The sequence below is a fragment of the Brassica napus genome, chromosome A9 (assembly GCF_020379485.1).
Source record: "Brassica napus cultivar Da-Ae chromosome A9, Da-Ae, whole genome shotgun sequence".
Classification (NCBI taxonomy): domain Eukaryota; kingdom Viridiplantae; phylum Streptophyta; class Magnoliopsida; order Brassicales; family Brassicaceae; genus Brassica; species Brassica napus.
In genome coordinates, this window is record NC_063442.1 from 35,080,171 (window position 1) to 35,107,543 (window position 27,373).

General features: G+C 33.7%; 3 protein-coding genes and 1 long non-coding RNA gene across 4 annotated transcripts; 3 read left to right on the top strand and 1 right to left on the bottom strand.

The window, feature by feature from the left end:
- The first annotated feature begins 7,248 nt into the window (after positions 1-7,248).
- LOC106412323 (ultraviolet-B receptor UVR8) lies at positions 7,249-10,457 on the top strand. The gene is made up of 11 exons (XM_013853238.3): positions 7,249-7,520; positions 7,665-7,738; positions 7,881-7,965; positions 8,042-8,155; positions 8,236-8,460; positions 8,577-8,798; positions 9,069-9,112; positions 9,487-9,669; positions 9,783-9,873; positions 9,970-10,013; positions 10,100-10,457. The coding sequence occupies exons 1-11, from the start codon at positions 7,295-7,297 to the stop codon at positions 10,220-10,222; spliced, it is 1,431 nt and encodes a 476-aa protein (XP_013708692.2). The 5' UTR covers positions 7,249-7,294; the 3' UTR covers positions 10,223-10,457.
- An 836-nt stretch (positions 10,458-11,293) lies between these two features.
- On the top strand, positions 11,294-13,220 carry BNAA09G35220D. The gene is made up of 8 exons (XM_013853119.3): positions 11,294-11,393; positions 11,484-11,585; positions 11,667-11,734; positions 11,949-12,021; positions 12,273-12,391; positions 12,466-12,558; positions 12,701-12,800; positions 12,966-13,220. The coding sequence occupies exons 2-8, from the start codon at positions 11,499-11,501 to the stop codon at positions 13,140-13,142; spliced, it is 717 nt and encodes a 238-aa protein (XP_013708573.3). The 5' UTR covers positions 11,294-11,393; positions 11,484-11,498; the 3' UTR covers positions 13,143-13,220.
- An 803-nt stretch (positions 13,221-14,023) lies between these two features.
- On the bottom strand, positions 14,024-18,566 carry LOC106415918 (delta-1-pyrroline-5-carboxylate synthase B-like). The gene is given in 20 exon segments (NM_001315755.1): positions 14,024-14,326; positions 14,417-14,487; positions 14,571-14,637; positions 14,776-14,844; positions 14,993-15,143; positions 15,326-15,401; positions 15,497-15,600; positions 15,683-15,779; positions 15,876-15,962; positions 16,053-16,139; positions 16,226-16,315; positions 16,400-16,477; positions 16,584-16,748; positions 16,840-16,990; positions 17,079-17,356; positions 17,436-17,597; positions 17,687-17,789; positions 17,894-17,997; positions 18,113-18,184; positions 18,389-18,566. Coding segments are annotated over 20 exon segments (2,184 nt in total). The 5' UTR covers positions 18,452-18,566; the 3' UTR covers positions 14,024-14,217.
- A 6,083-nt stretch (positions 18,567-24,649) lies between these two features.
- On the top strand, positions 24,650-25,834 carry LOC106447637. Its single transcript, XR_001289016.3, has 3 exons — positions 24,650-24,923; positions 25,022-25,456; positions 25,642-25,834. It is a non-coding gene; the product is annotated as an uncharacterized LOC106447637 (long non-coding RNA).
- The last annotated feature ends 1,539 nt before the right edge of the window (positions 25,835-27,373 follow it).

Genomic DNA, 27,373 nt, shown 5'->3' on the forward strand with positions numbered 1-27,373 from the left:
AAAATAAAATTTATTATTATTTATGTTATATCTTTTTATTAAAATTACTAATTTTATTTTAATTTCCAAATGTTTTAAAAGGGATTAGAAATGAAGGGTACATGTGAAACAGGTGAATGTATAATAATGCTTTGCGGTATGGTCATCTGGATTACAATGATCCACACCACAGGCCGCCAGTTCATTGGGGGAGACCACCACCAGTGATGGTAGATAGCATAGATATTGAGAGCAAGTGCAACAATGATCCTTAATTGGAGTCTTTAAAAAACAAATTATTATAAAATTATATAGGGTCCACGAATTTTAGATTTCTGTGATAAATGGGTGCCCTTAAATTCTTTAGCAAAGGATCAATTCTGTGGAATTTGTTAACTATTTACGAGCCCCACTAACATGTGGTGGCCCGTGATTGGTTATATATATATATATATATATATATTTTAAATCTGAAAAAAAGAAAATAGTTAAAAAAAATAGAAAAACATTTTTTTAAGAATTTTAATGGGGGGTACACGGTTGTGGATGCTTTCATGCGACTAGGGCAATTTTTAGAAAATTAGTTTGCTTCTAAACTTATGTTGTGTTAATATAATAAATAAAATTTGATAAAGATCATGGTATTCATTTCTTATAACTAATACTAATTCATGCATAATAACAATTAATATATAACATAAATAATGCTTTCATAAGGATGGTACAATGTGTTCAAATGTTCAATCTTAAAACTTAAGTACCAAGTAACTGTGTTGTTCAAACAATGATATATAGCCTATTCAGAATTAAGAGTATCGGCTCTATTCGGTAAACAATGGTTTCTAAGTTCGGCTTATTGAGGCTTTAGTTTTGTATGGCCTCAAACCCAAAATTAACTGGGAATAGAGCCCAGATGATCTGGTGGTCTATGTTCGGCTTATTGAGCCTTTAGTTTTGTATGGCCTCAAATCCAAAATTAGTTTTGTATGGCCTCAAATCCAAAATTAATGTTTATCCTGACGCTTGTTTTAACTGCTTCCATAATTGTATAAGAAACTCCTGATTTATATGTTTCTGTATTACTCAACATCATTTTTTGAATAACTAGGAAGTTTGAAGCCCGTACATCATTTATCGATTACATAGCATAAACTTAGTAATTGAATAATTTCAGAACCTTGTGCAATAGCTCATTTTATATATTTCTTCAGTCTGGAGGCGATGACTTGTCTTGATAAAGCTTTGCATTGTGAGTTGAAATCCAAAGGAAAGCTCCTATAGCGAAGTCTCGCTTGTCTAGGTAATCTAATAACATTATGTCCAGTTTCCACTCTGGCAAACCGTAATCTGATAAAATTATGTCCAGTTTCCACTCTGACATGTCTAGGTAATCTTCTTTTAGAGTATCTTGGGTAATGAAGAGGCATCCGAAACACACTTTTTTTTTTTGGTAATCATGTTAGATTCATACCTTTTCTGAGTTTACATGTTGCTAAGCAACTTTATTACAACAAACACAATACAACCCAATACAAGAAGAACAAAAACAAAAGCCATCAAGGTGGCCTGGTACAAGAGAAGTAACATTGGAGTAGCGAAGGCTGGACTTAGGGGGAAGCTTTAATGGAGAGGAGGCGGTCCCTAACTTGGCGATCGACAGCAGCACAAATCATCTGGGCTGAGGAGGACCTGGAGCAAAATATTCTCATGTTCCTTTCCTTCCAGATCAAGTGGATGGTGGATTTGAAAATGAGCTTGATTATACACCGAAACTGAGGTGAAGAAGAAGCTCTGGGAAAACTTATCCAAGCTGCAGCAGAATGAATATCAAGCGGTGGGTTCGACCAAACTCTGCTTGCGAAGAGAAACCGAATACTACTTGAGAAAGCACACCCGAAACACACTTGCATGAGTTAAGTTTATTTTCTTCTGAGGATTGAAACTATATAAGGATATTGGAAGTGGTTATTTACGTGTGAGTTTTTGTCGCACAGATTGGTTTGTTTACCTTCTCATTGCCTTTGTTAAACGCATGAACATGTGAATGGACGGATTACTACTGGATTGCTCGGATGAGTCTTGATGATTGGCATTTACTGAACAAGTTTGTTTTTAAACAAGAATTGGATTGTCGATATATATATACGTTCTTTCAGAATACACAATCTAATAGCTCCTCTTATTCTGTTATTTATTAATTTTATCATAAAACTCCATGTCATACATGCATGGTATGTTTTCTAAAATCAAGTAGCTCCTGCGTCTTCAGGCTATGCCAAAAGATGATTGTGTACATCAATTAAAGAATGCATATATATATATATATATAAGGCCTAAACTTTAAGAAACAAAAAGTATATATACAAGGCGAATGACATAAGAATCCTATATATATTAATTGAGAAACATTTAAAAAGTTATAATCTTAAGTTTGTAATAATTAAAAAAAAACCGGCTTAGATGTCATTTAATTCGGATATCAATTTTGCCTATGTAGCAGCTTAAGAATCAATTGAAAAAATGTTGGTCCAAAATCTTATTACTAGGGAACATTATATTAACTCAAAATATAAAAAAGTGTATATTATTTCCTTAAATAAAAGCTACGGAATTACCTAATATGATTCACATATATATGCCAATTAATGATTATGAATAATAAAGATTTGATAACAATTTTTGTATCATTCTTCATTTTTGTTTAATTTTATATTATTAAAAGAAATTAAACAATCACATTAACCATATAATATAGAAATTAGATTTTTTCTTATATGTTACATTTTGAATTTTTTAAATGACTTTAAATTACAAAAAATGTTAAAATCCCTTTGGAAATTTTGCGATCAATGGCTTAATGTTTTTGTTATAACAAGATACAAATGATCATACAATCGTATTAATATGAATTTTTATTTAATAGATATTAATATTAAAACACATAGGGTGCAACTGGAATGCTATTTTGTGGAATAAAACTATTTGGAATGGATCATTCCACATGTTTTCATAAAATGTTTACCAGTTATCATGAAAAGTTTTTAGAAACAATTCCATATATTCCATTTTTGGAATGGAACAAAAAAATAAATCCTTTGTAAATATTGTTCCTTTTATTCAGGATCATAATCCTTCGTGAATGAGTGGAATGCCATTCCAAAAATATTTTCAGTTTTATTCCATTTAATCTATCACAAGGTTAAGATCCGCGCCTTGCGCAGAATGAATATTATATATATATATTATTTTATATATTATATGTTTATAACATATTATGAAATAATAAATATATATTAAATAATTAAAAAGTCATTATCTACTAGTGTGAACATACAAATAAATTTTATAAGTCAAAAAAATATTTTTTCTATTTGATATGATATATAATTAAATTTAAATGATAGTAACATATATATGGTTTATTCTAATATTAATATTTATTAGATGATGGTTTTTGCTCATATTTCTTTATATCATTTGTATCTGTTATATTATAGCAAAAAATCTAAATTAGTGATAACAAAATTTTCACTGTGGGATTAAAGGTTTAAGTAATTTATAATATTTTAAACAATTAGGTTTTTAATATTTTTTCAAATTTTTTATCAAAAAAATATTCAAAGTAAATTTCAAAATTAAGATATTTATGTATTTTTATATGGTATATAGTTTAATTTAAAATGATACATATATTTATATATCTTTTATTTTTGATACTTATTAAATGAGACTTTCAACTTATATTATTTTTTAATTATTTGTATCATGTCATAACAAAAGTTTTAAATCATAGATCACAAAATTTTAGTGTGAAACTTTTAACAGTTTTAGTAATTTATACTCGTTTTTAAAAATTCAAAATATAATATAAATAAATTTTTTTAATTTTTATTATATGGTTACTATGATTGTTTAATTTATTTTAATAGTTTAAAATTAAACAAATATAATTATAATACACACTTATTTTTATCAACTCTTTATTATTCAAAATTATTAATTGTCGTATATATTTTAGCCACATTAGGCAATTCAGTAATATTATTTAAAGAAATAAGGAAGCACATTAATAATGTATTTATTGTGGTTTAATAAAAAGCTTATTATATATTTAGATGGACCAACCTATTTCTCTAAGGATTCTAAGAATCATTCGAATAATGACACGTGTCTACAAAAAAATGTTGCAATGCTGCTCAAATAATATATAGGAGATTCCATTTTTTCTTATTCCAAAAATAATCATTCCTTTAATTCATAATATTCCTTCTATGAATAACCAGTTACACCTATAAATATGTTAATTTTGAAATTTGCATTGAAAGAGTATTGAGACCTTAATATTTTAATTTTGAAATTTGCCGAGAACAGTTTTAATGGGCCTAAACAGTTTTAATGATTAACTAAACTGATCACGTACATAGTAAAATATGTTTTGGTTTAAAAATTTGTTGCATACCCAAAATCAATATGAACCATTATTATTTTTGTTCAAAATTTTGTCGTAATAAAAATATAGGGTTGGACAAAAAATCTGAATCCATAAAAACTAAACCAAGGCCGATCCAAAGAATAGTACTGAACTTTAACAAAAATTTGTTAGATATCCGAACGGGTTCAAAATTTTGGTATCTATAGAACCATAACCGAACCCGATCCAAACTGTAATATTTTAGGTACCCGAATAATATATCTGAACAAGATTTATATACTTAAATATATTAATTATTTTTAAATTTAATATCTAAAAGAATATACAAAATATATAATACGTTTTTAAGTTGTCCAAAATACTTAAAAATATATACAAATAGTTATAAGTACATGTTTAAAATAGCTAAACAATGCTTAAAATACCTAAAATACTTAAATTATCTATTGATTTCCTATCCAAATATTTAAGCTAAACTAATTTTTATGTTAAGTTTAAGTATTTTGGCATATATTATTCAAATTTATATGTTTTATATTATTTTTATTTTTAGTTTTTGAAAACTTTAAAGTATATATGAACTTTGATTTTTGAAAAAAAATTAAATAGGTTATCTGAACCGAAATCTGAACCAAACCCGCGAAGATCCAAATCGAACCAAACCCTCAAGGATCCGAACCAAACCAAATGATACTCGAATATGTCCACATCTAATCAAATGTATAAAAAAAAGTTATTGATAATAAAATGTATATTGTTTATAATATTTGAGTATATTATAGTTTTTAAAAAAATCACTCCGCGCAGGGTGCGGGTAATTATCTAGTAATATAGTAATATGCTGTACCTTTGATTAGATATGTTTCTGCTCTTGAATGATAAATTATAATTGATGATGACAAAAATTGTTATGATTATACTTTCCAACAGTAAATAACACTGTACCTAAATCTTGAACCTGCGCAAATAGTTCAAGAAGTTAAAGTTTGGCTTATCTCAAAACCAATTAGGAACTGGTTGATATATTTAGGTTATTATACTAGTGTCGATTTTCTAAGCTATCAATGTGAGGTTTTAACCAATTGTTTTCTGAAACAATGACTTTATCAGTCAACCGAATCACATCTATAGGACCGATAATCAAACTAATTCTGATTCTATTCTAAATTTGCTTTCATCCTAAATTTTCAGCTTGGTTGGTTCATCTAAACAACCGACATTGGATGTAAGAAAAAAAAAATTCTCGACTTCTTGGCAATTCTGTTCTATTTACAAAACAAAACAAATCATGATACGACAAAAGCAGTGATAGCTAGCTCAGGTTCTTGTGTGCCCTACAAGATGAGTCACTTTGTCTCATGGCCTGCAACGTGTAATTATAAATCATTGAAGCAACCCTACTGGCTAATTTCGCCGACGTACCTATGGACCATAACTACACTTCTTTTGCTTCCAGAAACTTCTTCACAAACTCTTGGCTTAGGTTTCGTCAGAAAATTAGCGGTACATATTGCGCCACGTATAGGGCCACCACACGTGATTTATCCTACGTGGCTACTCTCGGTTTCCAAATAATGATACGTTTCCGCGTTTTTTCGAAAATTTCTATACAACCCCAAACTTATTGCTACTTTTGTACCTCACCCCTATTATTTCATCCACTTATAAACTCTCCTTGCTAATCACTCGTCAGTGTAAACACGTCGTGTCTACAAACGCTTTCTAAAGGGAAACCTATATTAAGAAAGATTACAAAATTTCATTTCAAGTAAAAGTTTTGGTCCACATACTCCAAAATAAATGTTTACTTGGCTATCATATCTCTACCAATATATATTATATTCTCAAGAGATATTTACTTGGCTCACATATTTCTCAAGATATTCCATATGTTTCTCTTTCAAAACCCAACAACTCTGTGATAATTGCCTTAAAAGTAATCAAGATAGACAAATCTTTTTTTGGTAAATCTTACCTTTCATTTTAATTGTCACTCATGATTTGTCATGAAAAAAAGTAACCATCATGAACAAGACAGACATATCTTCCCTTTCATTTTAATTGTTACTTAAGAACAAAAGTAACCATCATACCTTATCTTATGATCATTATAATTATGCGTAAACCCTCAATCTTATTTTTGTTTGCTGTTAAACTTAAATTTTAGTTTTCAATACATATTTATCTTGACCGTGAACTAATTTTTGCCAAATCTTATATGTTTAGAAGTTACAAGTTATGACATCAGTATTTTTGAGATCAATTTTTATTTTTTTACATGTCTTATCGACTGATCACCATCAGAAAAAAATACACTTAACTTAACGTTATCGAACAAATTAGATACCACATTCTCTAATTCGAATATAAATATTTTTCAACTAATGTTAATGATAGCCAAAACATCTGTTAATGTACTGCTTTGTAAAATGCTTGGACCTAATCCCAAACTGACTAAACAATATCAAACTTAATATTAATCTAATATCAAACTCAGCAACCTAGTATGTTAATGCTAAATGAAATCCCTAAATGAAATCCATTTAGGCATAGTGAGTAACTATTAAAGACAGTTTTATATATGAAAAAAAAAGTCACGATGGTTAATCAAACCCTCTTCGATCACATCTATAGTGTCATTGATCCTCTGTGTATATCAGCTATGGTAAAGAGTTTAATCTTCAAAATCTATCTTTTTACAGACGGAGGGGGTCATTATTAGAACAAAATAAAAGTAGGGGCTAAATCAGAATATTCTCAAATTATAAAGGTTTACTTTAAAATAAAAGGCCCATCAACTTCTTCCGTCTATACATACACGTCAACAACCACTCTGAAAACTCCTTTAATTTTTTATTCAATTCCTTTCTTCCTCAAACTGAAATGAATGGCGACGGAAGATCGGAGACCGGACCTAGCGCCGCCGCACCGGAGGAAGACGAGGAGCTAGTAACTAGGAAAATGGTGTATATGTGGGGTTACCTCCCCGGAGCCTCGCCGCAGCGCTCGCCTCTGCTGTCACCGGCCGCGGTGAAGATTCCGCCGGCAGTCGAAAGCTCCTGGAAAGACGTCTCCGGCGGCGGATGCGGCTTCGCAATGGCTACTTCAGGTTCGCTCTCAAATTCGGAAACTGTTTGCTCACTCAGCTCTCGCAAATGTTATTATCTGATTGTAGAATAGTTCAATCGAGAATCATAGGCTTTTGTGTATTTGACTCGGTTTGGTTTGGTTTGGTTTGGTTTGGTTTGATCAGAGTCAGGGAAGCTGATTACGTGGGGGTCGACTGATGATCTAGGTCAAAGCTATGTCACATCAGGGAAGCACGGGGTAAGCAAGCTTCACTAAAATGAGCTTATTGGGCCTGGGGGATTAGGGCTTCGGCCCAAACCTCCTGGTATTAAAAAAAAAAAAAAAAAAAAAACATTTCTAGTATCATTGTGTTTGAATTTGATTGTTCCCTCTTTTATAGGAGACTCCGGAGCCTTTTCCTCTGCCTCCTGAGGTTCGTGTAGAGAAAGCTGAAGCTGGGTGGGCTCATTGTGTGGCGGTAACAGGTGACTTTCTTGATGTGAATTAGTTTGACCACATTTGTGTAAAAGTTTGTAATTGTTTGCTTTGGATTGGATATAGAGAGCCATGAAGTTTATACATGGGGATGGAAGGAATGTATACCCACAGGGAGAGTGTTTGGACAGGTAGAAGGAGATTCATGTGAAATGAACATCTCCTTCTCTGCCGAGCAAGGTGAATAATCTCTTTTGCCTTTTTTTTCTTCTTTTAATTGTGAAAGCTTTACAAGGAGGATGAATGGTTATATTTTACAGTGAGCCCTAGTTCTCAAGGAAAAAAATCTAGCGGTGGAGCGTCTTCCCAAACTAGACCGGAACCCACAAAGAAAAGGCGGATTTCACCGGGAAAGCAAGCTGCTGAAAACTCATCACAGTCCGAGAACAACGACCTCTCGGCATTGCCTTGTCTTGTATCGTTGGCTCCAGGAGTTCGGATTGTCAGTGTTGCTGCTGGTGGACGTCATACGTTAGCATTATCAGGTTACATTTTCTAGCTTCTCATGCCAGTTAGTTACAGTATCTTCAGTAAGCTGTATGAGCTTCTGGCGTGCTATAATTAAACACTTGATGTATGCTAATTTTTCTGTGAAGTCCAGATATTGGACAGGTGTGGGGTTGGGGTTATGGAGGAGAAGGACAGCTTGGATCGGGCTCCCGTGTACGACTAGTCTCCTCTCCTCATCCTATTCCGTGTATTGAGCCTTCTTCTTATGGACAAGTCAGCTCATCTATGAGTTCAGAAGTACAATGCGGCCGAGTTCTTGGAAGTTATGTAAAGAAAATTGCATGTGGAGGGCGACACAGTGCGGTGATCACAGGTATTGTTCTCACTATATTGCTTTCTGACTAGATAGGTATATATGATAAGTGAATATAGGTGTTTAATCCATCACTGAAAACAATACGCGTCAACCTTAAATGAATCTGTAACCAGGATTTTGAAATTTGATCTCCTTTCTTCACTAGGCCTTAGTAAAGGTTCACTTCGGACCCTTAGACCTGGAAAATATTTGAGGTTTCTTTCCAGGAGAAGAATAATTATATTGCTTTAAAAATGAATTGAGTTGTAACTAATCTTTTGTGGACAGATACTGGAGCGCTCCTTACCTTTGGTTGGGGGCTTTATGGACAGGTGACCACCGACAGATCCTTGGCTTTCTGTACTGATTATATTATGCTTAAAATTTTGAATAAGTTTGAGATCTTGCTTTAAGCTCTGTATGTGCTTTTATGCTTTGGCAACAATAAGTTAAGGAAAGCTAATCATCGTTGTGTTGAACTAGTCAAGAAAGATATAAAACGATGAAAACATGGACTCGTACTAGATTTGGGTTTGATAATTCATCTCGTTAGAAAAATTCCACTCTGCATTGATGATAAGGCTGCGAACGATAACCCGACAATCTCTCTTGCTTGACTTCTGCAACTAGGTTCTGCACTTTGTTTTGTTATATGTGCCTGTGGAATTAACTAAATATTCTTCTTTGTACTTTTTGCTCTGTGAAGTGTGGTCAAGGGAGCACAGATGATGAACTAAGTCCTACATGCGTATCATCTTTGTTGGGAATCCGGATAGAAGGAGTAGCCGCAGGTCTATGGCACACAGTCTGCGTTTCATCTGATGGTGATGTGTATTCATTTGGTGGAAACCAATTTGGCCAGTTAGGTACTGGTTGTGATCAAGCTGAGGTATCATAATCTTCAACTACATTGTTTCCCTCAGCTCTAGTAACGCAACACTAGCTTTGATTGATTGTGTGAAGAAGCCTTCCATTAAACTTGAAAGCTGTTTGTTGTTTCAGACTCTTCCTAAATTATTGGAGGCTCCAAATCTGGAAAACGTGAACGTCAAAACCATCTCATGCGGTGCTCGTCACACCGCTGTAATCGCAGGTACTCATATATGATAACCAAGTTAATAAACATTTTAGCTGAGAAAGACATTCATCTTAGCACTAAGAACTGCTCTGCGTTTCTGTTTGGTTGCAGATGAAGGGAAAGTATTTTGCTGGGGATGGAACAAGTATGGTCAGGTAAAAAAAAGCAAACTGTTGTTTTTGTTAAATTTCTATACGTGTGTTACTTATTGAAATTGAGTGTTCTGTTGTGTCTGAAACAGTTGGGACTAGGAGATGTGATTGATAGGAATGCACCTTCAGAGGTTAGAATAAAAGATTGTGTCCCCAAAAACATTGCGTGTGGTTGGTGGCATACTCTGCTTCTAGGCCAGTCCTCTCTTTGAATGTGTCACACACAACAAAAACACAAGCACACGCCAATTTTGTTAGGGTTTTAGAGCAAAGTTCTGAGTTCCATAGACAGTATTTGTACATACACGAGCAGCATATTATATACAATGCAATGATGTGTTTCTTCTGATTAGCTTAACTTTTCAAACATTTGTTTAGTTTTCAGGTGAAGTTTCTTTGTTTTAACTTTTAAACTTATGCTAATAAATAAAGCTTTTTCACCTCCAATCCACTCATAGAAAAATTGGTTCCTGATTGAAAATGATTTTGTGCTTGAATTGGGAGAATCCAACTTAAGCTAATAATTAAACAACAAATTTACTCAAATGTAACAAAAACTAGACACTAATAAGTAAATACGTACAAGTTAACCGAGACTCTCTCTGCCTCCGCCAATCATTTCAAATAGCTTTGGCTTCGGTCCGGTTATTTTTTTTTTATGATTATCAGAGATATAGAAAAAAAAAACAGATTATTTATGAATTTTGCTTCGAGTAACAATTATAGGAATTGATTAATATTCGATAAGTTTTTGGTTTCAGTTTGGTTTTATTTTTCACTTAGTTTAAAAAATTCAGATAAAAATCAGATTTTTCAGTTTTTAGATTAAATATCTCGAATAAATTTAAGCATTTCGAATAAAAACTATTTGGATAATTCAATTCTTTTAGATAATTCGAATACTTTAAATATTTCAGATAAAAAATATTTGGGTATTTTGGTTTATAATTAGTATTTTAGAAAAAATAATTTAGAACTACATTATGTAATTCAGATATGTGAGTACCAATTCGATTTTTTATTCGGTTTCAGTTTTTCGGTTACAAAAATATAGGAACTTCCAGGTTATTTTGGAACTTCCATTCGGTTTTAGGTTTATTGTTTTCATTTTTGTTCCGGTTCAGTTGTTGGTTTTGACTTCTGAGTTTATATACATGCATGCCTAAATGTCAGACATCATCACTCTGCTCAAGCGCCTTGTCTGACATCGGGAAAAGAAACTCAATCATTATGGGCTTGGCCCATTAAGGATGGTGAAAATATCAGGCCTGGCATTAGCCCGCCAGCAATCTCTCGATACGTTTTTACTAGATCGAGAGTTCATTGGTGTTTTGACGAAACATTCATAAAAAATCCTTTCTCCGACGATCATCTGAACAGAAGGTCTGAGCTTATCATTTCGTGAAATCAGATCACTCGATTCGATTCGAGACTGTTTGCTTGATTTGGTTGGGTCCGAACGAATGTGTGCAGGTATCATCTATTCTGATGATGGGAATGAGCAAAACAGAGATCAATCTGCGGAGATTGCTTTCCGCTGCACCGAACCAGCAAAATCAATCCAAGCTTATGCATGTTTGTCTCTCTCTCTTTTCGATCTTCAAGTATTTCGTGTTTTTTTTTTTGTAATGAAGGTTGATGATGTGTAATGTATAGTATGTAGCTACTCTGAGGGAGCAATTGGAACAACTCTCTGAAGAGAAGACCCCTGATGGTCTTCCCAGGTATATCTCTTTCTATGATCTCAAGGGTTTTAGATTCGATTTGAATTGCTTTGGTGGTTTATTACTAGTTTCCAAGGACATGCTTCTTGGCTAAAGACTAAAGCTTTTAAAAAAAGAATGAAATATGCTCAATTGGGTTTGGTTTCCTGAGTTTTGTGTTTTGTGTTTCTTCATTACGAGGATGCATGCGCTGATCCTCTCTTCTCTTTTCCAGAGTTACAAAGGCTAAGGTGAATGAGTACTATGAGGAGATTGAAGCTGTTGCTTCTAAGATTGCTGCTCAAGTGGTAATTTTACCTGAAACTCTTCTTTTTTTTCTATTCATTTGTAATAGTCCTCGCTAGATGCCTTCCTGTTTACTTCCCTTATGAATTTGGTCGTAGAAATTGTTTCAACTTTCTTTCTTTTCTTACTTCCTTCCCCGTGGATTTAGTTTCACGAATCCATATTTTAACCTGTTTTGTCATCTGTTTGAAGATTTGAAGCTTTACTTGTGTAACTAATACCAAGTTATTGAACTTTCTCCCCAAATTTACAGCCTGAAACAGAGATATCTGATGAAACTTATCCAAAGGATTCTTCTACTAGCGGAAGCTCTCCTAAAATAGAAGACGAGCCTCGAAGCCCCACTTCTCCACAGCTGAGAAGAAGAATTGTGTAAGTTTGAATCACTTGATTCACATGTTTCTCTACTTGTAGTTATTTTTTTTCTTACAAGCTTCCTTATACAGGTCTACAAGCTCCAAGGAGCAAAATGTTGATGCTGGTCCGTCAAAGGCACTAAAACTAGACACTGCAGCTAAAGAACACATTGATAAGCACAGGTACTTTGTTACAACTCACTGAGAAATACTAGGAAACTGATCAAATAATCTGCTTATAATTAAAAAACAAAACTCTAATAGCAATGAGTAAAACTTGTATTCTCTTTAACTTAAGGCTGAATGTTTCGATTTCAATTGACAGAAAGCTTCAGGAGGATCTCACTGATGAAATGGTGGGGCTTGCGAGACAACTCAAGGAGCGCAGTCTGATGATAAGCCAGTCTGTGGAAAATACTGAGAAGGTTAGTTACTAACTTTTTCCTAACATAACCCTACCATTGTTATTGATATTATCATCAACCATGGGGGACAAGAGAAGACTCCATCTGTCATATATTTGTTTTCATGGCTTCGCTGGTCTTAACTTATTTTCTTTATTTTGCTGTTGTGGGGTTGATCAACTAAAGATACTCGACTCTACGGAGGAAGCCATTGAGCAGAGCTTAGCGAGCACGGGACATGCAAATGTAAGGGCGTCAAAGATATATTCAGAGAGTTCAAAGACGAGTTGCTTCCAGTGGCTCTTGATCTTGGCCATGATCTGTGTCTTCATTATGGTTGTCCTGTTGATCCGTATCACATAGAACTATGGTTCGAGTGTAAACCAAGATTTAAAAGAACATTTCAGTCCCTTTATTATAATATATTTACAGTTAAGTTAAAAGAACTGTACGTCAGTTTGAAAACCAAACCCTAAGCCCTTGAAATCCAAATCAATGAACAAAACATAATGTTATGGAAAGTTCAAATAAGACCATTCTCTAAAATTGACTAGAGTACAATGGAGAGCAGATTAGTGTAGAACCATTCCACTTGTCAAGGCCTGGGCAAAAAACCCCGAAACTAGAACCGGACCAAGATCCTCAAATTAATGGTTCTATACTAAATAACCAAACCGGAACAGGATGGAGTTCTTCAGAAAAGCAGTTGGCATATGATGGGCATGACATTCAGAAAAGCTTAAGGGGGTGTTAGTGGGACTTAGATTTCTATAGAGTTTGTTGATTTCAAAAGTTGAGAGATTTGTTAAATTTGGAAAGAGATGTAGAGAATTTTTTATATTGTGAAAATCTATGAAAATAAAGTAATGTAATGATTCTAAGAATTCAAGGTAAACATGTAGTATTCTCAAAATCTTAATTTGTGAGTTAAAATAATAAGAATTCAACTCCCAATAACACTTACTTTAATAGATTTGTAGAATCATTAAAATCTAAACTTTTTGAATAACAAACGATTTTGTATAGAATTATAGAATCATCAAACCAATAACAATAGATTTTAATGAGAATATGAGAATCTATAAACCAATAACACTAGACTTAGAAATTCTAAGACTCATTATAAATCTCATCCCCACTAACACCCCCTAAATTTTCATCTCAAAACTGTTTTCAGAATGGATGAAGATGGAAGACACACTAAGAAGAGTAGTTTTCATTGTTTTAGTTAACATCTTTTGCATAGAGAAATAGAAAGGTTACATTGGCTGGCTTATAACGAGTTTCTTTTTGACATGACGAAAAGGCTAATACACACTTTACTATTATCAAAAGACCACTTATTGCAAATCCACAAACACTATATCCTAGTAAACGAGAAAAAAAATAAACTTCAATCATAAGAAAGAGTAAAATATAATATGACATTAGCATAGAACTAATGCCCGTTCTGCACTGCCTTTGTCCTTTCTAAGACAGGAAGGTCCTTATGAGTGTAAGCGACTCCATTGTCTCCATCCACCACTTGTCCTTTTCCTCTCATTATCCTGCCATTCACCACGACAACCAATTCAAAACCTCACAGATGTTTTAACAAATCAATGAACAGAGGAAGAGCAAAAGAAATTGAATAGTACCATCTCGTTGTCAATAATCCTTCTACTCCAACTGGACCACGGGCATGGATCCTGCTTGTGCTTATTCCCACCTATACATAAGAACAAGCTCCACATTAGCCAATTCATTCATTCAATGACACTTTCTCTATTCATAAATGTCTCTCTGTCGTACCTCAGCACCAAGTCCAAATCGAAAACCATCACAGAATCTTGTGCTTGCATTGTGGATAACCGCAGCACTGTCGTCAAAATGTTTAAGAGTTTAGTTTCCAATACATTCAATCTTAAACATTCTATGGACTGTAGAATTCAACACCACAAAATGCTCAAGTACGTGTGCTATTATTTTTTTAAAAAGGTACGTGTGCTATTATCACCTGTCCACTTGGCGGAGGAAGATCTCTGCCACTTCACTATCTTCTGTCACTATGCAATCAGTGTGTGCACTGCTTTCACAATACAAGACAAGACAAAAAAAAGTAAGTGACCACACTTATTTTTACAGCACATGCAAAGAATATAGAGTACAGAGAGGTAGGCCCTTTGAAGAGTTTGTGAATGTTATAAGTTGGATTCAGCAAATAATAATTTTACCTCCCGTGTTGGTGAATATGATCTATAGCACCATGTACGTCTTCTACAATTTCAACGGTGCAGGCCTTGGAACTGTACTCGTGATGAAATGATTTTACTTCCGGAATGTTCAGTTTACCACTTGCTTTTGGCCCACCATACAAAGTGACACCTGCCAGTTTGATGCGTACACTTTAAAGTTTAAAACAAATGTCTCTAATGAAGCCAGTCAACAAACTAAATCTTGTTTTATATTCATGGTAAACAATGAAAAAAAAAACACTTTAATGGATATGAAATATTATATATCAAACACATCCATATTATGATATATTCACAAACTACAATTCTTACCATTGGCTTGCAGGGCATATATGAGCTCGTTTAGCACACCATTCTGCTCTAGATCCTTATGTACAAGAAGGGTTTCCTGTTAGGAAAAGATTAACAGAGAAGATGAAGTGAGACAACGCTTACTAAGTGAACCGAAAACAAAGTCACTAAATGAACTTAACAGTCTCTAACCATAGCGTTACAGGCTGCTGGATAGTCTAACTTTGCATCTGAAACAACACGTTTTGCCATGTCTACTTTACAAGACTTGTCAACATACACATGACAGATACCATCTGGAAACATCGAAAAAAGTAAGTTCGTAATCTCTCTAGGAAAATATATGAACTTAATGGAAATGAACTTCTAGAAACGTACCAGCATGCCCTAGCACTGGGATTTTCGTTGAGTTTTTTATCTGAGAAACAAGCTTGTTGCTGCCTCTTGGGATCACAAGATCAATAACATCATCAAGCTGAAGCAGAAACGTAAAACGGTGGGTTTCAGTTTAAGTAAAAAAAAAAAAAGAGCTAATCACTTCTTGTGACTTGACATTCATATATCTACATACCTTGAGCAAATCAGGAATCTCATCTCTCGAAGTCACAAGTCCTATGAGTTTACCTCCAACAGTCTTCGGAATTGCATCAGTGATCACCTATAGTTTTTCCATGATTTTTTTCACAAAATTAGCCAAACATATTTTGGGAACCAAGATGATGATGACAACAATGGAGATCGATGTAACCTTGTGTAAGATAGCATTTGATCGACGAGCCTCTTTTCCACCCTTCAGCAGAAGACCATTTCCACTCCTGATTGCAAGTGAAGCTATCTGTTTGGTTCATTGATAGAGCACATGGTGTTTAGCAATCAGAATTTACATTTAAGAGCATAAAAGGACAATGACTAGTGACATACCTGAACAAGTGCATCAGGACGGGATTCAAAAACAATCAGAAGAACACCTAGTGGTGATGATGTCTTCTCCAAAATAAGACCATCTGCAACCTGTTACACAAGAAATTAATCATCAAGAATATATAAATTAGGCAAATTTGAATCCTAGTTTGAATAGTATTGTCCTCGGATTACCTCAGTTTTCTTTAGAACACGGCCAATTGGATCTTCCATTTCAGCTAGCTGGCGAATGGAAGCTGCAAGGCTTGAGATCTATCAACCACAAAAACAAACAATGTAAGAGTAGAAATTAAAAGACCACAGGAAGACAAAAATAATAGGCGCAATAGAATTAATCACACAGTGAATAATGTCTTACCTTCCCAGGCTTCATAACTAAACGAGCTACCAAAGACTCTTCATATCCAGCTTCTTGTGCTGCAGCAACATCTAAATCATTCTCAGTTTTAATTATTTTCTCATTTGCTTCAAGGGCGTTGGCTATATCTAGTAGAATGTTTTTCCTATCTTCTGAAGACAAAGCCTGTTAAGCAAATTGCAAACAAGTTAAGTACACTTGCAAAAACGAGAAACAAGACTCTGATATAACAATGCATCAAAAGCCCTAACACTACCTGAAGCTTTCTAGAACTTTCCCTTGCAGCAACTGCCATGTCACGAGAAGTAGTATCTACGACTCGAGCCCACAAATGTGCATCTTGGTGGAAAAGGGTACCAACACGCAGTCCTTTAAGAACTTTAGCTATATTCTCAGCTGCATACCCACTTCAAAGACATAAAATAGCAACTAAAAAGAGTCAGCTTCTTGATCACCTTCTAGAAGATTCTGATATTTAGAGAAGGACCTTTTTACCTGGTTATGATAACAGGAATGCCACCATAAGCTGCATTAACAGCAGCTTTAACTTTTGCAGTCATACCACCTCGTCCTAATCTGGACTTTTCGCCAAAGGTAATCTCTTCCTGGTGCTTTTCTTTAACGTATGTGTGGATTAACTTTGACTTAGGATCGCTTGGAGGACCAGTATAAAGACCCTCAACGTCACTAAGAAGAATCAAAAGATCAGCTTTCAGCTCAAGCGCCAGTAGAGCAGCTAAGCTGTCATTATCCCAAAATATACCAGTAGAATCCTGCATAGCCAGCATAGGTAATAAAGCTTATAAGAATCTATGAAAGCGACACGAAAAGAAAGGCAATCAACAAACAAACCTTGTAAGGGGCTTTTCGAGTGCTTATAGCATCATTCTCGTTGAAAACTGGAATAACCCTCATTTTCAGCATCGCTTTGACTGTCTCACTAAGCTGCTTCCTGAAATCCTTATCTCTGAAACTGCTATCAGTCACCAGCATTTGAGCCACCGTCACATCCATCTACCAAATTCAAAAAGGACACATAAGTACTTGAAATGAGACTAACAATAATAAAAGAAGAAAAAAAAGAGGAAAGTGGGATCACCTACCTGGTCAAACATAGTCTCATAGTAAGCCATGAGACTGCTCTGTCCAACACCAGCACAAGCCTTCCCATCAAGTTCAGTCTGTGGCTTCTGAAGGTCTGCAAAGCTGAAGAATAACAAACAAAAAATGCATAACGTTATATCCTCAAATTCCCCTGAGGCACACAACACACATGAAGCAAACTTGAGATATGTTTCCATCACAAAAACCTGCTGTTGACTAGTTGTCTGTATCTAAGCCTCTGACGACCAAGTCCAACCGCACCAGAAGACACCAAAATGACCTCAAATCCATCCGAGTTCAACTCAGCAAGCTGCCATTAAAGAGACAACAAATGCACACAAAAAAGTCCTTCAAAATCAATCCTTTTACTTGTTTGCAGAACAGAGCTTAATCAAGAATGTTAAATTCAAAAAAAAATAAGAAACCTGCTCGCAGATGGCACCTAAGCGGCCAAGAGCCAATCTTCCACCTTTCCCTGTAACAACTGCTGTCCCAACCTATCAACAAACCACAAAACTCATCAAATAAAAGTCTATTTAAGGAATTTTTTTTTTTTTTTTTTTTGCAGATTCAGGGAAAAAGTTTCAATTTTTATATTAATTAAAAAAAAGGAACAAATTTTTGCTAATGTTTTTTTTGTCCACATTTCCCCAGATTTCTCCGCCGCCATTAACAAGGGAAATGATCAAAAGAAGTGGAACCTTGACGACGATACGCTTAACATCTTTGGCGAAAGCGCGGGAACGATCTATCTCATCCTCCATAGCTAGCTTCTTATCAAAAACAAGAGAGAGAGAGAGAGAGCGAGTCAACTCGATCGGACTGAGTCACCGCCACTACGAAGAAGAAGAGGAGAACGTGAGAGGAGGAAGATAATGGGGTGATGGGAGATATCAAGTGAGAAGATGCGAGCAGGGGTTTTTAATAAGAGCGTTTACAGAAGGATCTGTAAATTGCATAACGAACCCTTATATTTTGTCACATTTGAAGTAATAGCACCCCAAACTTTTTGTAATAGATTTTAAACCCTGTTATTGGAGTCAGTTTCTTCTTTATTTCTATTTATTGGGGTAAAAATGTTTAATTATAGGTTGTTTCTACACTTTTTGATTAGTCAGTCATTTCGAGGCTCGTTTGGTCGTCTTCCAGTAGAAATAGAAATTGTGTGCTATGATTAGGTTGTTGTTGACTAAAATTTGTATTTAATTTTTAGTTAGGTAATGGTAACCCAAAGTTTTAGAAAAAGTTCAAAACCCAAATTTTTTATATTTTTAGTCAAAAATTTCATTGTTTCTATAATTTTGATTAGTCACTTGGTGTTCCGGTAGAATTAAAATTTGTGTGCTATGATTAGGTTGTTGTTCACTAAAAATTGTTTTCATTTACATTTAATCAAGTAATGGTACCCAAAGTTTTAGAAAAAGTTGAAACCCAATTTTTTAGTCAAATTCTTCATTGTTTCCATAATTCTGATTAGTTTTCAGGGATATTTAATGTTTGATAGTATTATTTGGTTTTCCAGTAGAATTAAAAATTGATGAATGATTAGTTTGCTGTAGATTCCCAATAGCAAATGATCCATAACCACCATGCAATTTTGTTCAAATTACTCATTAATAAAAACAAAGATCATACTGTAATATTTTTAGTAATGATATACTCCGTGTCACATATTTGTTGTGATTATTTATTTGAGAAATCTTTGGTCGTAAATAGTTTTAGTTATCTGCACTAATCATATAATCTCTTTGATGTAAATTGCAACATATTTGTTATGGTCATTTATTTGAGAAATCTTTGGTCGTAAATAGTTTTAGTTATCAGCGCTAATCATATAATCTCTTTGATGTAAATTGCAACATATGGTAGCAATTTGTGAACAAATTCTTTAAGATTCACTGTAAATAAATATATCAATATTTACATATTATTTTCTGATTTGTAAATACAATATATTGTCATAATGTAAAATTATAATAGTTTAATATTTATTTTGTCTTTTTTCTGAAATTGCGGTTTCTGAAATATTTTAGTATTATAAAAAAAAACGTTTGGTCTCTGCAACCATCATTCATGTTTTGTTTAGCTAAATTCCCAACCACATGTCGCCACGTGATGAGTGAGAGGGTTCCCACATCTAGATCCTGATTGATGACGTGGTAGTCGTGCAGGGTGGAAGAGATGGGATGTGGCGCAGTGGATCAGCTCTCGTGTGGTGGGGGTATTATAGGTAATTTAAAATTTACCGGCTGAGAGAGCACCGTGAACGTGAGCAACACAAAGGGAGGACAGCAAAGCAGCTTTACTTGGCAATATCTCATAAAACAAATTTTAAATTTCATGATCTATACGCGGCGCCACAACGTTTCTTTATCCTATTTTTATGATTTTGTCATCGTTTAAGTCCAACATGAAATTGATTTTGACATAGTATGTGACACTTTATATAATTCTTCAAGGGAAATAAAAGTTATGATAAATAATAATAATCATTCGTTTCAATGACTAAGAAAAAACAATAACAAGAAAGTCTTAAAGAAGCGGTAGTGAATTGTTTACTGCGCCATTCAATCAAAACATGCAAAATAAACAAAAATTCATTAGATGTCTAATGTGAATCTAATGGAAGAGATGGGATGTGGCGAGATGGGGTTAATTAACTCAAGTGATCAGGTATCCATCACGCATGCAGTGTTTGAACACATCAAATGGAACCCGGACCTATTACAACTTACATCTTTACTGTAAATCCATTACTATTGTGCCACCATGCACATGCACACGGTGGAGACGTGTATGTATGCTTAACTTCTGCTTAAAATAGTAACATTTCCTAGGAGATTTCGGAGTTCATACGAACTGACCATCTCTAGCTAGTGTATCTGCAGTGACGGTAGTAATAATTTTACACGTAGTAGTGTACCACACATTTATGTTATTTTAGACATGTGTATTTGAAGAGATATATCATAGACACATGAGAAAACATGCAACACATGTCATTCCTCTACGATTGTTGTAGCTCAAATGATATCGCATGGGAAACTAAGATCATCCCCAAGAGAAAAAAAGAAGAAGATCATCCCCAAGGATCTTGCTAGTATTAGGAATAAAAATAGCATAAAAGAAAAAGTAAATATCACAAACAAAAAGATATCTCGAATGAGAGATTGTAACTGTATGTATGATAGTAGCCATAAACTCTCTTACCGCGCATTTTAAATTTTAAACATTAATTTAACTATTTAACAAAGGGAAAATGGTCATAAAAATCCTCAACTTACTGATTTAAGCCATTTAAAGCATAAACTTTCACTTAAACTGCTTAAAACATCAAGTATTTATTGACTTCTGTTTAAATCCTTAATTTTGTTTGACTGAGCCAAAAGAGACACGTCTTTAAACTGCTAAACAGAACTTTAAACAGCGTTAGTTAACTCCTAACGAAGTCCAGTTAAATAAAACGATTTCGTGTTTTTTTCTCCTAAACATCCCTAATTCACAAACTGAGTTCAACTATCAACCCTAATTTTATAAAATCTCCAATTATTTTTCAGCTTTCTCAAATTCTTCTTTTTCTCTGTCAGTTTCTCTATGAGTTTCTTTGTAGTCTAACAAAAACTCGCAAGATTACAACGTGTCGGAGCAAGCATCAACGGCAACATGATGGTCATGTGATTAAAGATGCACCGGTTGTTGGGGTCAGAGATAGGGTTGTCATGACATCTAAAGTTGCAGATATTGTAGCCAGAGATGGAGAAGTCATACAGGCTCCTCTGTCTCGAAGCCCAGTGATGGAAGGAGATAAAAGAAGGAGATGATGACCGTGCATGTGAGGAAGGCAGTGAAGATGACTGAGGGATTGCTAGTGATGATAATTGTGATTCGGTGGGTGATGAAGAAGCTGCGGAATACATGAACGTTTCGAGTGTTGAAGGATAAGGGTATGACTTTGGAGAAGTGATTGATGAAGAAGCTGGGAGTGATACAGATAGTGGAGAAGATATTTGGGATGGTGAGAGAATTTCAGATCCTCTGCCATCTAGCGACGATAGAATATGAGCGTGAACAGAATTGACACTTAAGGATATGTTCACTTTGGAGAAGACTTGCAACTCCGCATAAGATTTTAAGCTTGCCATTTTAAAGTATTCTCTGAAAACTCGATACGAACACAACTCCACTTTGTGTCATAACTTTATGTTTGTTTAAGTTGGAGAGGAGATTCACAAGCACAAGAATAACAATCACAACAAGGTGCACAAGCAGAAATACAAACACAATGTCAAGGATCACAAAGACAATGTGTTTCACTAGGATCATAGTTTGAACGCTCAAATCAAAGACAAGACGAGGAAAAAGTCCCACTTCTCAAATTAGGTTCTACGTTTTAGACTTTAGCTTGTGTTATAAGTATAACTATCGGTTGGTTGTTATATTTTAAACTCATTCTCTAATCATATAACGATTATGTTTTTATGGTTGCTAAAATTTCAATACCAAAGAAACCATGAAGTAAACGAAAGGAAGAAAGCAAAATGACTTAATTTTATTTAACTAAACTTAGTTAGGAGTTAATTAACGCTGTTTATAGCTCTGTCAAACAGTTTACCGACATGCCTTTTTTGGCTTAGTCAAACAAAGTTTAGGATTTAAATAAAAGTCAATAAGAACTTGATGCTTTAAATTGTCTAAACCAAAGTTTATGCTTTAAATGGCCATAATTTGTAAGTTGGGGATTTTAATGACCATTTTCCCATTTAACAAAGTATAAAAATAAGCTTATTTTATAATTGAAAAAAGCTCAATGGAATTTTTATCGCTATCCTCTACGGCTCTATACCATAACTTTAATTAATTGGTGATCTTCGACTCTGCTACGATTCTTATTTTTCTTTGGCTAGAATCCAAACTGATTGCTGAAGCGAAATCGATAATACATTTTTCTGTGGTGACCCGGGACCCCTATAATGTTTAAAAGGTTTTAGATAGTAAAACTGTATTAACGAAAACAACATTTATATTGTAGGTAAGAGTTGTTATAAACAGTACTCCTCTATTCATAAAATAAGATACTTAGATTTTTTTATTACTAAGATATTTATAACTTATCTATGCAAATTTAAATTTATCTGATTAGCCGTATCTTTTATGATTGGTTAAACTGTTTTTTTGTCAAAATGGTGTTTGTTTCCAAATGTAAAAAAAAACAAAAGTGTATGGTTAAAAAAACAAAAGTGTATGGTTTCTTAAACTTTGCACTTTTAGATAAAATATCTTCTACTAAAAGTATTAATCTCCTATCACAATCACTTTCTTATCTAATCGTAAAACTACATTAATTTTCATTAATTGACGTCGGTAGATAGGCCAAAGACTTATTTCCTTCTTTTTAGTATATTAAAGTATGACAGAAGTCAAAATAAATAAAATACAGTATTCAAGTGCCTGACGTCGTGGTGGCCTTTTTACTGCTTCATAGTATTTGCAGTTGCAAAATAATAAAAGATCTGCATGTGTGTGTGCTTGAATACTGGATCACGTTCCTTAACCACAACTAGAGCTAGGTCGGAGAGGGTAGTGTCGTAGTCTGGCACGTAGGTTCTTCTTTGGATCATGCAACATAATTCCACCGACGCGTTAAAGAAAAGAAAACGAAAGATTATTTCTGTATAGATTTATGTATTTGTGAAACTTAGCACTATCGTACCCAGATGTTCATTCGTGGGGTCAATTTCTGTCGCGTTCCATGAATACTACAGTTCAGTATATGATATTTACGAATGCAGTAGAATGGCCGACATCATCGTATTTTATTCTGACAACATCTTATTAGGGTTCGTTCACTTGCGGATATTTTTTTTTTGTATAATGACAGTGTTAATAGGAAAGACTATGATTCGCGGGAACATTTATATGCTTTTAGCATTTCCTTAATTAGGATACTTTCAACACAGCTGCATTTAATTTCAGTGTAAAGGAAATAAATAGGGGGTTTGAAATTGAACCCAATTTGCCGAACATATCTTAGGAAAATTTGATCTGTGCAGTTTGATTTCAACTGTTAAAAAGTCTCATGACGAGCTTCATTTCCAAATGTGGAAAAGTCCAATGCCATCACGTTTGGGCATTATAATACAGCTATATTTTTCGGCAACAAGTTTTTTCATCAGTTTTTTTTTAACATCAATCGATAAAATTTGTCGACTCTAGGAGCATTCTTTAACTTTTTTTTTTTTTTTTTTTTTTTGAAACAAGGAGCATTCTTTAACGATATTCTGTTCTCAGCGATATTAAAATTTTAGTATATATACTTTAGTTTTTTTTTTTTTTGAAACACGTATATATACTTTAGTTATTTTATTAAGTTTTAGTATAATTTAGTAAAATTTACAAATTAACATGTCTTGAACGCCTGAGTTATTGATCAAAAAAGTATTCCGACACTCATTAGACTAGTCATTATCATCAGTTTCATTTATTTTATGATGTTTAAGGGAAAAAAACCACAGAAAACTAAGACCAACTCCATCGGTCGGTTGAGGAAGGGGTTCTAAACCCAAAAAATGAAAAAAATAAATCAAAAATGGTTTTATTAGAAAGAACCGCTGCCAAACTAAGAGAGTTTAGAGCATCTGCATTAGTGAACTCCATGGGGAGTTCACACAGTTTTCGAAAAAAAAAAAATATTAAAATAAACAAAAGCAATGAACCTCCCTCTTAGAAGTTCACTGCACTGAACCCGGATCATCACTGTAGCGCGGGCCCCACGACACGTGGCGGCCCGCGGTTGGTCCGGTTATAAATTTTTTTTTTTTTTTTTTTTTTTAAAAACAAAAATAAACAGAAGAAAAATAATAATAAAAAAATGCTTTGTGAACCCCTTCCAAGGGGTTCACTAATGCTGATGCTCTTAGAGTTGGGTAAAACCCCATACGTGGCAGGAGCGTATTGGGCGATGCATTTTACGGGAAATAAATGTCGTCTCTTTCTCTTTCTCTTCATCTCGACATCTCTTCGCCTTCGCTTTTTCAAAAATCTCCGAGGGAGACGATCTTTCATCTGTTTGTTCGTCGATGATCATGACTCTCTCTTGTTCGATTTCCTCGAAATCACATCCTCGGGTCTCTCTCTTCCTCGTTGATTCCGTCGAAACCTCGAACGGAGATGTCGTTTGATTCGTTTTTTTCTTCGTCGATGTTCTCCTCCAGACTCGTGCATGCAATCACCATGAAAGTCCGTTTCATAAAGCTTTTTATTCCCGTGAATTTGATTCCTTCGATTATTATTGCCAATTTTGTTGCGATGATGAGATTTGACTCTGTTTATTTCAGATCGATAGGGGAGTTGTGGTTTTAGCAGCGACGAAGGGACTATGGAGACGATGATGAACAGAGGCTCATGTTTTTTGCTTGTCGAATCCGATGACTCAACTCGCCAAATTGTCACTGCCCTGCTTCAATAGTTCAATTACAAAGGTCATTGCTTTACTCTGTTTAATTGTTTGATGTGTTAAAGGTTCTTTCTTTGTCTTGATTTTGAAGTTTGAGTAGACTCTGGTTTTGATTCAAAACACTTAATTGATTAAATCTTTATTGTTTTACTCTGTTCCAAGTTTCATAAGTTAACTATAGTGTTGGGTTTTTATTTGAAATGACAAGGTTAGCTGCGTGGGTAACAGTAAAGGAGAAGAGACATGGACAAAGGTCTTGCTGGGAGCAGCAAGATACGGATCACGCGTCATCAAAGCGGATCAAACCTGTCAACAGGTAAGTACCAATCCTTTAATGCGTGTTTGACATTGTTTAAGTTGGGTTTAAATGGAATTTAGGTAGATACATTCAGTTCAAGACTGTGTACTTTCAGTTCAAGAGTTTTGTCTGAAATGATAAAGTTGAAGTTTTTGATCAAAGTCCACAAAAAAAAGTTATTGCTTTGTTTTGATTGGCCACAGGTGTACCGAGGCCTTGATGTTGGATCAGCCAAGCCATCAGGTGAAGACTTGTGACACAAGAGAAGACTCGATTCTGTAGTTTGCTTACTGGTGTCATCACTCTTTGTTGTCAAACATTTAGAACCCCATTGGGGTTCTCCCATTGGAGGTCAAAATATTAATTACCATTAACCAAGGTTCTTCAGCTTTCAAATCACCTTTTTAATTCTTAAATTAATCTGAAGAACCCATAAGAGGTTCCTATGGATGGAGGTGCTCTAATATCTTCTTTTCGTGTGTTCTAAAAAGTAAAAACAGATTTAGCATCAGACAAATAAACTACTATGGAAGAAAAATAAAATATAGACTTACCCCACTTGTGCTACATGATCACAACTTAAAAGCATTGAGCAATAATTGAATGAGGCATTGCTCATTAAACATTCCATATGTATATTGCACCATCGAGAAGTTTTCTGACGTTAGAAAAATCTCTTTCCTCAGTAATAATGGGCTTAGACCTTATTTTTTGTTAATGGGCTTAACACTTCTAAATCTCACTAGACATAAAGATTTTTCATAGCTCAAGACCTCAAATCATAGCAAATCTATACTACCAGAATCTCTATTTGAATTCTGCCATTGGTTTTCAATTGATTTACCATGACATGCTATTACTTATTTTTATTTTATTTTTAATTAATTTCACCAATTAAATAAAAAACAAATCTTTTAAAAGTAATTTTGTTTACATATACAAGTTTATTAAACAATGGCACAAAAATTAAATTAAACACTTCATAAACATAAATGTAAATTAAGAAAAAGAGACGATAATATTGTTTTGGTATGTTAGTCAAAAAAGGTAGAGATAAAAATTTATTTAAATAATTTATTTTGGAAAATTATTTTTTATTTTTATACTTATAGATTGTTTCATCTAGAGTCTGATTCACTCACACGAATTAAAAAAATCATCGATTAATCAATAGGTTATGTGTTGTCTCATCTTAATTTGATCATTAAATAAATAAAGAATAATGAAAAATAAAAAAAATAAAAAAAAATAATTTTTTTACCAATCAAAATTTGCTTATGTGATTTGAACTGTGAACTTTTCTCTAAATCGAACATCTAGGCTCCATTTATTAACAAATTAAAATTATAATTTATCTTCTTTTCTTATAACATATAAAATTATAGCCTTTTATAAAAAAACATTACCGCAATTATAAATGTACCTAGGTTACAAATATTTAAAACACACATATATTTTCAGTAAAAAATATATCTTTTCAAAAGAATTTTTAAAAGTAAATAAAGCAGAATCTCTATTAGGATTCTTCCATTGATTTTCAATTTATTTACAATGACATAGCATTGCTTATTTTTAAGATTTTTTAATTAATTTCGCCCATTAAATAAAGAAATAAATCTTTTGAAAATAGTTTTGTTTACGCATACAATTTTATTAAATAATAGCACAAAAAATTAAAACACTTCGTAAACATAAATATAAATTAAGAAAAAGAGACCATAATATTTTTTTGGTATGTTAGTCAGAAAAGGTAGAGATAAAAATTTATTCTGATAATTTATTTTGGACAATTATTTTTTATTTTTATACTTATAGATTGTTTCATCTAAAGTTAGATTCACTCACACAAATTAAAAAAAAATCATCAATCACTCAATAGGTTATGGGTTATCTCATCTTAATTTGATCATTAAATAAATCAAAACAAATGCAAAA

Excerpts from the sequence above, each read along its gene's own strand:
- LOC106412323 (XM_013853238.3), top strand. The coding sequence starts at position 7,295 with ATGAATGGCGACGGAAGATCGGAGACCGGACCTAGCGCCGCCGCACCG. Across the intron at positions 9,874-9,969 it reads TCACACCGCTGTAATCGCAG|ATGAAGGGAAAGTATTTTGC; the intron begins GTACTCATATAT and ends GTTTGGTTGCAG. Across the intron at positions 10,014-10,099 it reads GATGGAACAAGTATGGTCAG|TTGGGACTAGGAGATGTGAT; the intron begins GTAAAAAAAAGC and ends TGTCTGAAACAG.
- BNAA09G35220D (XM_013853119.3), top strand. The coding sequence starts at position 11,499 with ATGATGGGAATGAGCAAAACAGAGATCAATCTGCGGAGATTGCTTTCC. Across the intron at positions 11,586-11,666 it reads ATCAATCCAAGCTTATGCAT|TATGTAGCTACTCTGAGGGA; the intron begins GTTTGTCTCTCT and ends TGTAATGTATAG. Across the intron at positions 12,559-12,700 it reads GAACACATTGATAAGCACAG|AAAGCTTCAGGAGGATCTCA; the intron begins GTACTTTGTTAC and ends TTCAATTGACAG.